Genomic DNA, 12,663 nt, shown 5'->3' with positions numbered 1-12,663 from the left:
GGCCATAACCTCCGCTATAACTTTAGTGAACACCCGGGGGGGGGGGGGGCGACTGCTATACCAAAGGGAAGTGCGACATATTGAAAATGCTGTAACGACCCCTGTAAATGAACTACCACTAAGGAAACGCTGATGAGACACATAGATGGGTATACGGTAATAAGCGTCTTTTAAATCCAACACCACCATAAAACAGTTTCCAAACAATTTTATTGTGGAACTGATTGTTTCCATTTTGAAAGGTCGAATGACCAGTTATCTGTTGAGTGCCTTCAGATTGATTATGGTCCTATAACAATTATCTGGTTTATGGACAAAAATAGGGGGGAGTAGAAGCCTTCGCCCTTCTCCGCCTCTGGTACCTTTATCAGTAGTACTCTTTTCTGACATCGGTCAACAACTTCGGTCTCTAGGGCAGTCTGTTCCGCCAGGGAAGACCTGAGCGGGGTGACCCTAAAACTGTTCTGGGGGACACAGGCAAATTCTAGCTTTAGGCCTGAGGCTATCAACCCCAGGATCCAGTTACTGTTTGAGATCCGCGACCAGGCTTGGCTGAAGGCCGATAGTCTACCTCCCACCGGGGTCTCTAGTCATTGGGGAGGTTTCTTGGTCTCACGGGATGCTTCCTGGCATCCCCCTCCAGACATAAACCTGGTACCTTTTTTCTTTTTATCTTACCATCTGCCCCGGTCCCTGGATGACCTCCTCCGAAAAAAATCTCTTCCTAGCAAAGGGACGTCTATAGGAAGGGGAGGGAAGGGATCTTCTTTTTATCGTCGCCAGCCTTCTCCAGGAGTTCATCTAGGACTGGTCCGAATAGATATTCCCCTTCACACGGGATGGAGCAAAGCCGGGATCTGGCCTAGATATCCCTGGGCCAGCATTTCAGCCATATAGCCCGACGGGCTGCATTTGATAGCCCTGCGGCCTTGGCCGCCATTCTTGCAGAATCTGCCAAAGCATCGGCTAAAAAGGCGCATTTCTTTCAGCGCATTTCTTTCCCTGTAAGAGGAAAACATAAGGGGAACACTGCATCAGGGCACATTCACTAAGATCTCTTACCCTGAGCAGAAGGCGTAGGTACCGGATCACGGGGGAGAAGGGGGGCGAGCTGGATCCTTCGGCCTGGAGGAACGTCTATGGTCGGATTTTCCAGTTTGCTTTTTTTCTTTTGCTGGGAGCTGGTTTGGGACCTCTGTGCCCTTTTCTTCCCCCCGGCAATCCGGGTTCACAGGTGTCATGGCCAAAGGCTGATTCTCGCCCCCCCTTTCCCTCCAGAGAAAAAGCCGGCCGGCATCCGACTTCCGGTCCGGCGCTACTGGCCCCGCCCCCGTGTCACTTCCGGTCTGAGGGGGACGCGCAGGCTACCGGCGCCATGGCGGCGCCCGACCCCGCACAGCGCTCCCCGCACGCAACAGAGGCACAGCCGCACGCCCCCGGCCCGGACGAAGGGAGACCGCACCAGCAGGACCAAGGACCGGGGTCCGGGGGGAGGATCCATACTTACCCGCTGGCACAGGCCCAGGAGACAGGCATTCGCCGGACCCTGCTCCCTCCTGCCCCACACACTGACATGGAACCCTACCCGGGCCACCGAGGCGCTTCCAGGGGACTCCGTACTGCCCGAGGTAGGAGACCCCCCCACTACCTGAGTCGGACAGCCAGCCTGTGGATTCCTTCATCCATGATGGCATGATCTGTAGGGAATCCTGTCCTCCAGGAACAGGAAACCAACTGATGCGTGGGAGAGGTGCCGCCCTTATGTATCTGTAGGATTTCCTGTTCCTGGAGGGCGGATCCCCTCTCTCAGGTGGTACTGTCATGGACGACCGAATAAAGGAGCCTTTTTTTATAATTCTTAAAACCAATGTGGAGGACCTATAGCTTTTGCGGAAGAAAAAAAAAACTCCACAAAATGAGGAAAATAATCAGATTTGCTATAAATGCAGGTTTTGACTTTCACTTTACAAGAGTGAGTGAAAAATCTGGTTAGATTTCCATCTCTGAGAGCTGGCAGAATTCAGTGTGGACAAATCTAGTCTCATCGACAAAACAGGAGAATATATTCACATATTTCCTCAAATTTGGAAAACTGAAGTACAAAAGTGGTCACCAAAGCGTCCCAAGAAGTAGTGAATCAGCAATACACCAAACAAATGTTTTCCCAACATCCTCGAGCCTGAACTTCACTTCATGCAGATTGTTATTATATACTAGGTATGTAATAAGATTGCCAAATAAAGGCAGAAGTTACATTTGATTTTAAGAGAATCTGCAATGGAAGAATATAGTTTCTTCTAAAGTGTAAATCCACAAGAAAATAACCCCTTACGAGAGGTTAATATACTATTATGGGCATAGTCCAAACGATAGCCAGCACGCCACTTCATAAAATAATTGCTTTATTAACCCAATAGTATAAAAAGGCACAAAAAAATGGTTAAACTCAACAGCACAAGAATTAAAAAAAGGCAGGGACAAAACATCCATTGCGCCACCAGGCAACATGTTTCAGACCTGCATGGTCTTTGTCAAGCCTATTGTTTGGACTGTTGCTATTACTTAAGTATTTTGCCATGCAGCTGGACAGCTGAGCGGATTGCTCCTTTTTAACATTTTCTATAAGTATAGCAGCTTCTAAATGGATAGCTAGAGTCTCATAACATAAGTACAGAGCTCCTACTGCTCTATAATATACACAGGAATCCAGCTTACATGACTTTCTAAATAACTACATCCTACATGAAAATAGCAGATATCCTGTGCACATACCCGTCTCCCACCAGTGTTCTCTTCTAACAGTAAGTCTCAAGGTATGTGCAGCATCCAACCCTCAGCGTACATATGTTACAACATAGTGGATGGGATTTCAAGAAATACCATGTCCATTATGTGTCTACAGATGCCCGCGGCTCACCCGCAGAGAATGACATGCAGCACGTCTCTCCAGACTGCAGCACGTCAATTTCTCTTGTGGAGACACTAGACTGCAACAGAAATTTCACCAATAGAATGTATTGGACGCGGTGAATCTGCACGGTTCAGTGATCAAATGCGGATTCACCTGAGTTCAATAGACGGCAGTGAACATATACGCTGCATCCAAAGCGCTGCCACTTCCAGATCGTGTGCACCCGGCCTCACACAGCTGTCAAAAGACGAGAGCTCGCCTACAACCACCCAGGCTATGAGCACACGTCCGGAATTCCCGCTGAAATTTCTGTGGGAATTCCGCAATTCCATGCCGCGGGAAATACGCGAGAAATCAGCATTTGCAATTCCCGCGTATTTCCCGCGAAAAAAATAGCGTTTTGCAAGTGTAATTACCTTGCAGAATGCTAGCGTTTTCCAAGCGATCTGTAGCATCGCTTGGAAAACTGATTGTTTGACGAGTGTAACCAACCTGTCAGTGTTTGACAAATATGACCAACTTTTTACTATTGAGGCTGCCTATGCAGCATCAGTAGTAAAAAAATATAAAGTTTAAAATTTAAAAAAAAAAAAAAAAGTTATTCTCACCTTCCAGCGTCCTGCGCAGCCTTCCCGATCCTCGCGATGCTCCCCGCAAGTCCCGTTCCCAGCGATGACTTGCGACAATGACCTTTGATGACGTCACGGTCTCACGAGACCGCGACGTCAAAGGACATTGTCACAGGGCATCGCTGGGAACGGGACTTGCCGGAAGCATCGCTGATGCCTGGTGACGCTGCGAGGGACGCCGGAAGGTGAGAATAACATGATTTATTTATTTTAATTATTATTACAGGGATATGGTACCCAGAGCCTGGAGGAGAATCTCCTCTCCTCCAGACCCTAGGTACCATCCGCACATTTTCAGCTTAATTTGCGCATGGTGCACATGCGGAAAGTAAGTGGAACAATGCACTCCTATGTGTGCGGAATTCCCACGATTCCACACAAAGAATGAACATGCTGCGCATTTTTCTGCGATGCGATTCCGCCACAGAAAAACACGCAGCATTAGCACAGCATGTGCAGATTGCCATAGGATTGCATGGGATGCTTTTTTTTGCGTTTTCGCTGCAAAATCGCGGGTTAAAAACGCTGCGAAGACGCAAAAAAAATGCTACGTGGGCACACAGCCTTAAAGGGAATCTGTCACCCCTTTTTTGAGATATCATATAATGATATCATTCAATTATGTGTCACATAAGGATTCTCTTAATACTTTTGCTTCCCCCTGACCCCGCACCTTTCATGCATAAATACCTTTTTTATATCGGTTCAGATGTATGTAAACTGCCGTGGTGCGGTCCGATGGGCGGTGCTTATTCACCTGCTCCCCCCCCTGTCGTGCTCTATGCATTTCTTCTTGCGTAGAGCAAGACAGGGAGGGGGAGCAGTTGAATAAGCCCCGCCCATCGGACCGCACCGCGGCAGTTTACATACATCTGAACCGATATAAAAAGGTATTTATGCATGAAAGGTGCGGGGTCAGGGGGAAGCAAAAGTACTAAGAGAATCCTTATGTGACACACAATTGAATATCATTATATGATATCTCAAAAAAGGGGTGACAGATTCCCTTTAAAGTACCAAGCATTTATTACTAAATTGGAATGGAAAGTCATACTTTTCCTGTTAAGTTTGCTAGAAGGTTACATTTTGAAATTTTACCAAAAAGTCTTCCAGGAGGACATGGGACCCATTTAGCAACTTATATGCTACAAAAATAACACTTACGCACGGTCACTGCCACTGTGTCTGTCAAATTCGCGCTTCCCTCTTTGATTTTCGTTCTCCGTATATCGTGGAAAACCTCTTCCTCCGCCTCGTATTCCTCTATGGCTTGCAACCCAATTTCTCACCTGTTTTTCCTTCTCAAACTTGAAACTAGATAAAGAAAAAAAAGTTAGATTTTTAACCAACAGGTAATCCACGAGGTAAAGTTTCTCCTTGCGGAAAGTCACCTGTGAAGCATGACAAACCAAGGTGAGGAGACTTAAGCCTTGGAATGCTCCACTAGGAATTCAAGTATGCAAATTGTCTCTTCAAAGAGGAACAGGACTAGAACTGTAGTGCCACCTATTGGAAGTAGCAATTCTAAAAGTCAGTATTGACCCTTTTAACAAGTCTGGTCATAAACTTAGGATAAAAGCCAAACCAGGAATCTCAATTTGCAGACACTGTTTTGGGGTACTGTCCCTCATCAGTGTCAAGTGTGGGATATGATTTTGCTGGGTGAGATGCATCTGACTGGGATCCAAGGGGTAACGTTTCTCCTGGAGGAGAGTGGCATGTCAAGCCTGACTTACCAAGGTGAGGAGACTTAAGCCTTCCAATAGGTGGCAACTAGAGTTCTAGTCCTATTCCTCTCAGAAGAGAAAATTTGCATATTTAAATTTCACAAAGGAGCAAACATGGCTTCTAAAAGTCTCTTCACTCTGACATGCCAGGCTTCACTTTTGAAGAAGTAGTAATGGTGGCTAGTAGTGATGAGAGTGTATACTCATTGCTCGGGTCTCCCAGAGCATGCTTGGGTGGTCTCCGAGTATTTTGGCATGCTCGGAGATTTAGTTTTTCGTTGCCTCAGCTGCATGATTTGCGACTGCTAGACAGCTTGAATACATGTGTGGAATGCCTGTTAGGGAATTTCCTGCCAGTCCCTTGTAAACCAACGGAGCCGCCCACCTACGCACATGGCGTCACTGTCTCCCCATTCCTGGACCCAGGACAAAAAAGGAACCTCAACTGCTGCCTCCTTTGGAGTAACTCCATCTGCCCAATTTTTTTTTTCCTCCATTATCCTGCTTTTGGGAGGGGTGGGACCTGCGAAAGGGCTGAAATCAGCTGGCCCTATATTCAGCTGTCTGATGCCTTCTCTAAAACTGATACAGCACAGGCTTAAATACTCAACCCTGAGAAGGGGATGGAACAGCACTTGTTCTTAGGTTATCCCCAGACCATATTTTAAGCAAAATAGCAGGAGGGGCTGCATTTGAAAGGGCATTATTCCTAGCTGCAAATCTAACAGCTTCCATGGAAGCATCTGCCATAAACCCCATGGCTAATATGAGTAAGGGAAAGGACTCTAAAATGACCTCCCTAGAAGTTGTATTCTGAAAATGTTCCTCTAGGTCAGTGTTCCCCAACTCCAGTCCTCAAGAGCCACCAACAGGTCATGTTTTCAGAACTTCATTAGTATTGCCCAGGTGATTGAATTATTGCCTGTGCAGGTACTGCAATTATCATCTGAGCCATACTAAGGAAATCCTGAAAACATGAACCATTGGTGACTCTTGAGGACTGGAGTTGGGGAACATTGCTCTAGGTCATCGATCCACAAGTGTATGGACCTGGCGACTGAAGTAGCAGCTGTATGTGCTCTCAATATAGCTGTCGATGCCTCCCAAACTCTTAAGCAGGTAGACAAATCCTAAAGTCTCAGGGTTTTGTACATCCTTTTTGTACATGGTGTGCGCTCACTGGACCAAATGACATGCCATAGGGAGGCACCGGAGAAGAGAGCCCACAAAGGAGGGAAGTTGTGAGAGCACCAGGAGCCTTGCTCGACTGGTTGAGGCTGAGGGGTTGTTGGTCGTGGACCGCTTGACAGGGGGGGGGGGGGAGGAGACGATGGACCCCCTATACCCCTGAGTCTGACTCCAAAGGCAACTGTGTTTGGAAGTCTCCTCTCGCACCTGTTCTCATAAGGACTGTAAAAACACCAAGGTGTGAGGGTGGGACTATCATGCATTTCCTCTCCCTATAAGGACGACCTCCATGGTGCTGTCAGGAGGGATGTCTTGGAAAGTATGATGAAAGATGAGTGGAAGAAGTAGGGGGTAAGAGGACAGCTTGAGCCTTGCTCACATTGTTGACCAGCTTGCTTTTTCCACATGAGCAGCATTTGAATAGTGTCCCTCATCACCTATGAGTACAAACACTAACTGTTCATCTCATCCAATAAGTAAAATGGAAGACGTTGTGAAATACTTTACTTCGCTTTTCTACCCCTTGGTCCCCTAAGCCACAGTAGTCCTGGCGGCTACAGATATTGATGGAATGGAAAGAACACAATGTAAAAGATTAACTGTTACGGTGGCAGAGGACTATGCGGAATACTGACTCAAGTTGACAGTGTTACACATTGTGCTGTGACAAGTGATATGCCATAGATTACATAATGTCCTGATTTTCCTCCCCACTAATAAGATTGCCAGTGGCAAAAGAGGCCTGTTATAACTTTGGTTTGGTAATCCTGCTGCCTGGAGGACTGGTGCCAATGCTGGCGGTAGTGCTGCATTCATATTACTAGATTTTTCTTTTACTTTATCCATTTCATTGCCACGTTCTGATACCATACAATTAATACGCTAAATTAACTTGTGCCACTGGGCAATCTAATGTATTTGCACGCTCTAGATAATTGACTTTTGGAGCAAATAGCGATTTAGCATGTCAGATTTTGGACTGATGAACATATAGTCTCCTAGTTATAAGCCTTTACCAGACATGTCTGGAGAACACCTTCAAGAGTGTATGGCTGAATGAGCACTCCTGGGTATCTGAGAGCTGTCCAAAAGCCATCTAGTATGTATGGTGGGCCGGTCACTGATCAAGTCAACAACACTGCTGCTGACAGATTTTCCTTCTCCGTACAAATTTGATCTCTGCATTAATCACAGACTACTATACATCTTCACTGCTGCAGTTATACTGCAGGCAGCCTGTGTTATACCTGTCCAATTTTTAGGGCTTTCTCTACCCATCTCTGTTGCAGAACTGTGAGCTCCAATGTACTCTCACTATAATGAATCAGCTGCTGTATTCCCTTCCTTGGCTTTGATACAGGCTATGATGGTCCCTTCCGATTATCTGTGCCTTACCATGTGATTTGATTGCTGCAATGCATTATGATGGAGAAGCTCATGCTTGAAGATATGCGAGTCTTCTCTAGCTGATACAATCTTTTGCTTTTTAAAAAATAGTGGAAGACATTGTGGAGATTCAAATAACAGATTAGTTTGACCCTAGCAAATATAAACAATTTCCTGAAATTCAACATAAATTTGATTTGCATCAAATCACTCATCTCTAATAATGGTAATGTAAAAGAAACTAGTTGTAAATCTTTCTATAGAATATCATGTCTTATGATATTTCAAGCCCGTTTCTTTAGTATACTGGCTTAAAGGACGCCAATAAGATACACTGCGTGCACTGTTGTGAGTTCATTTTCCCCTTCGTCACTGAGGTCTGGTGAACTCCCTATTCTGGTGAAGGAAGGTAATGAGCCTGATTATCAGGCACCTGAGCCTGATGAGGATGACTGGCTGAGTGGAGTCACGGACTGGATAAGGCTGCCGATGCCCTTCTGCCCTGCGGGTGATTTCTCTGTGGACTTCTAGGACACCAGTCTGATTCCTGCTCCTCTAAGCTAAGTTTTTCTGCTTTGCCTGTTAGCATTAGTGTTTAGTTTTTGTTTTTCCTTGCTTTTCTGGATTCTGCCATTCCCTGCTGGGGTGAGCTGAATCTCCTTTTGCCTGTAGCTCTGTCTTCAGAATATTCCCGAGTACTGACATAGCTTTTTTGAAGCCTAGCGTCTTCAGGGCCTTTTTCACTGTCAGTCTGTTGGCTCTTATTTTCATAGGGTTTTTCACGGATTGCAGACAGCAGCCTTCCTGTCCTTTTCTATCTAGCTAGATTGGGCCCCGTCTTTGCTCAGTCTTTCTTTCTGCCTGTGTTAGTGTTTTCATCTTGCTTCACCGTCATTATATGTTGCTGGCTGCCTATTGCTTTGGGGTCTGCTCTGGGGCAGTTTAGTTTTCCCCTTTCTTTCTTTAGGCCTAGTTATTTCTCCGGCTGTGATCGAGGGGTCTAGGGCATCGTAGGAACCCCCCACGGCTACTGCTAGTTGTGTTGATAGGTTCAGGGGTCTGCAATCCGATAGCTGCCAACTTCTCTGGTTTTCTGGACTTAGCTAGCATTTCTGTTTTTGCCTCCTACGGTGACTCAATCATAACAGTGCACAATTAGGTGAGTATTTTGACCATATCATTTTTATGCAGATTTTCCAGCTCAAACCTGTATAAACTTGAATGCTTATTGGATGAAGCAGATGAGGTGATGTCATGTAATGAAGCCAAAGGATATCATCACCCTTTATCAAACTGTGCATAGCTATTAGGCAGATTGTTTTCCTCAGACAAAGTGGGCCAAAAAAGGTTTAACTGACCCTCGGGATGCAGAACTACTAAAATTGCTGAGATATTGGGGTGCAATCACAGAACCATCAGAAGTTTTGGGGCTAATAGTTACCAAAAAAAAAAAAAAAGGCACATTAACTGCCAAAAAAAAAATCTCAGTCCTTTTTTAGAAAGGCAAAGTCACTTCAATACGGAGCTCAACATATTCCACAAGAAGGTATATCATGTGGAAAAAAAGTGAAAATAAGAAAATATTGATTGTTAAAAATAATTCTTTATTAAATATTATTAAAAGGAGAAGACAGGGCAAAAGGCCTCCAAAAAAAGGGGGATAGGCTGCGGCAAAACAGTATACAATGATGTAAAAAAATAATATTACACTCAATAACAACCCTGTAGATTTAAATATAAATACAAAAGTGGGTCTTGCATGCAAAAGTAATAATAATAATTCCTGCCAGAGTCCGTGCACCATAGTAGATGACAATGAACACATTGCTTGTTACTACTAGGTTTTGCAAAAAAGGCAATATTGCATGTTGCCTGTGGAAAAAGTAGATTTAAATTAGATGTAAATATAAAGAGGTATTGACATGCAAAATTATCACTGCAGGGTTCAACATGTCTCAGTAGACAAAAGCCATTGTTTGTTACTGCTGAGTATCTGCAAAGGAAACAGTATTGCACATTGCCCATGTGACTACTAGCGTCCTGAGTGTGCTAAAGGGTTAATGAGTAAAGTGTGCCAGGGAGCTGCACAGAGTATAATAGAAATAAAGTGCCTGGTATAAACCGGGGACTGGTTGTTAATACCCGAGTTAGAAGAATGTGCCGGATTAGGTGCAGCGTCCACCGCTAACAGCTGAGGGAATGCCGCAGAAGTCTCCCCCCGCCCGACGAGCGCCGTTTCGCTATGTAGCTTCTTCCAGGGGCATTGGTGGCCTTTTGCCCTGTCTTTTTAACTTCTCCTTTTAATAATATTTAATAAAGAATTATTTTTAACAATCAATATTTTCTCTTATTTTCACTTTTTTTTCCACATGATATACCTTCATGTGGAATATGTTGAGCACATTAACTGCCAAAGTATTGAGAAGGATCAAAACAAAGTGATCAGGAACCCATTATCCCCAGTGCTGTCATATTCCAGAACTGCAACCTTCCTGGAGCCCAGAAGTACATGGTGTAAGGGAGGCTGAAACCTGACTACCACTGATCAAGACAAGTTGAAACGTCAAAACTGGGCCAAGACTACCTGAAGACAGATTGTTCAAAGGTCTTATGAACTGATGGAACAAGGTGACAGACTCAACAGACCAGATGGATGAGTACATGGCTTTCTGGCCATATGCATAGTACATAGAAAGCTGCCAATCAGTGGTGTTGGCAGGGTGATACAAAAGCACAACATACAGAGAACTTTTAGATCTGCAATAGAAAAAACACCGATGATATAAGAAATGACAGCAAACAGCTGAGTAATTGCTACATCGCTGGAATCAGGGGCTCTGCCTCTACATTACGCTGTTGAGGTAGGATAAACCCGGTGATAGTGGTGTAGCTGATCAATATCATCTTAAAGGGAACCTGTCACCACTTTTCTTGCCTACATCAGTTAACCGAGTGTCAACTATGCATTCCAGAACTACTTATGAGACACCCTGACTCCCCATGTATCACCCATAAAAACCTTTTTTATTGCTCTCGCGCTGTATGGTAAGGTGTTCGGTCCAGCCCGATGAGCGTTGCTTCAGTTCCCTCACTCGACCCCTCAGCTTGCTGTATGCATTCCTTGATGTGAATGCAGATTGCTTAGAGATTTTATTTGTGCGCAGTCAAATGGGATCTTGCGCGCATGCACAGTATACGTTACCCAACTGAGGGCAAAGCTGAAAAGCTGTATGGCGCATGCGCCGTACTGCTTTTCGGCTTTGGCTGCAGTTGGGCGAAGCATACTGCGCACGGGCGAAAACGAAGCGATTCGCGTTATTCACGTCAAGGAATGCGCACAGCAAGCCGAGGAGGGGTGGAGTGAGGGAACTGAAGCAACGCCCGTCGGACCGGACCAAATACATTACCATACAGCGCGGGAGCAATAAAAAAAAAAAAAAAAAAAAGGTTTTTATGGGTGATACATGGGGAGTCAGGGGGTTTCACAAGTAGTTGGGGAATGCATATCTGACACTCAATAACTGATATTTTTAGCTGGTAGGCCAGAAAAGTGGTGACAGGTTCCCTTTAAATACAAATTGCCTAATAACTGTGCACACAGTGTTCAGGACAACACCAAAAAGTACTTGGCAAATAATTTGCCAATGCCTTTAAAACACAGGTAAAGTCTATTCAGAAACAAAAAAAATATAGGCACATTCCTCAAGGACACTGGGGATCTCTTGCGGAAGGTCGATGGACTCTGCTTGGAGGGTGATTCTCTTCTTGCTTCGGTTGATGTTGAGTCCCTATATACTAACATCAAGCATATCGACGGCCTACGTGCCGTACGATTTTATTTATCCACCTCTACCATCTCCATGGGACTTAGGGACCTCATCCTGGAGCTTTTAGAGTTCACCCTCACACACAACTTTTTTGTGTTTAAGGGGTCCTTCTTCTTGCAGCTCCAGGGGACTGCCATGGGTGCGGCCCTTGCGCCGTCCTATGCCAACCTATTCCTGGGGCTGTGGGAGAGGGATCTCTTTCTGTCTGATAAACAGGGGTTGATTGAGCGTGTCCCATTTTGGGCACGCTACATCGACGATATCTTCTTTATCTTTCAGGGCAGCTCCATCGACCTTTTGCAATTCACGTCTAATTTGAATGACAACGATCTGAACATCAGGTTGACCTTGACGTGGGATTCCATAAAAATTAATTTTTTGGATGTCTCTGTCAAAAAGGATTCACAAGGGATCATTCAAACTGATATTTATCGTAAGGAGACATCCACCAATTCTCTACTCCACGCCTCATCCTGTCACCCCCATCATCTCATCAAAGCTATCCCTGTGGGACAGTTCTTACGTCTCCGCCGTATCTGTTCCACTAATATCGATTTTGAAAATCGGGCTAATGAATTAAGAGCTCGATTCTTAGCACGTGGTTACAGTAAACGGAGTATAAAAAAGGCCTATCAACGTGCCAGACGTTCAACTCGCAATGAGCTACTCTACAGGGACCGCAATAAATCTAAGGGTAGTGAGGTTGTGAGATTTGTTACCTCTTTCCATCCCCAACATGGATTAATGCGGGATGTATTGAGAAGGGCTTGGCCTATTCTCATGGTGGACCCTATCCTGAACAAACTTCTCCCAGAGTATCCATCTATCTCCTATAGAAGGGCTAGGAATTTACGTGATCAATTGGTGGCTAGTCATTATGTTGATCATCCAGCTCACACTTTTCTAGATGATCATCCAATTAGACATGGCTGCTTCCCCTGTGGCAGGTGTATAGCCTGCCCTAACATTGAACGTAGTACCTCATTTACTAATTT

General features: G+C 45.1%; 1 protein-coding gene across 3 annotated transcripts in view; it reads right to left on the bottom strand.

The window, feature by feature from the left end:
* LOC141089037 (intracellular hyaluronan-binding protein 4.S-like) overlaps positions 1–12,663 on the bottom strand; it is a 133,132-nt gene that overhangs the window by 67,171 nt on the left and 53,298 nt on the right. For all 3 annotated transcript variants that reach the window (XM_073575299.1, XM_073575300.1, XM_073575301.1), the window contains one exon: positions 4,705–4,854. In XM_073575299.1, coding sequence (XP_073431400.1) covers positions 4,705–4,854 — 150 coding nt within the window. The remainder of the gene's footprint in view (positions 1–4,704; positions 4,855–12,663) is intronic.

Source organism: Dendrobates tinctorius, unplaced genomic scaffold, assembly GCF_039654945.1.
Source record: "Dendrobates tinctorius isolate UK_male_01 unplaced genomic scaffold, ASM3965494v1 ptg000044l, whole genome shotgun sequence".
Classification (NCBI taxonomy): domain Eukaryota; kingdom Metazoa; phylum Chordata; class Amphibia; order Anura; family Dendrobatidae; genus Dendrobates; species Dendrobates tinctorius.
The sequence above is the reverse complement of the archived record's forward strand: the minus strand, read 5'-3'. Positions and strand labels throughout refer to the sequence as shown.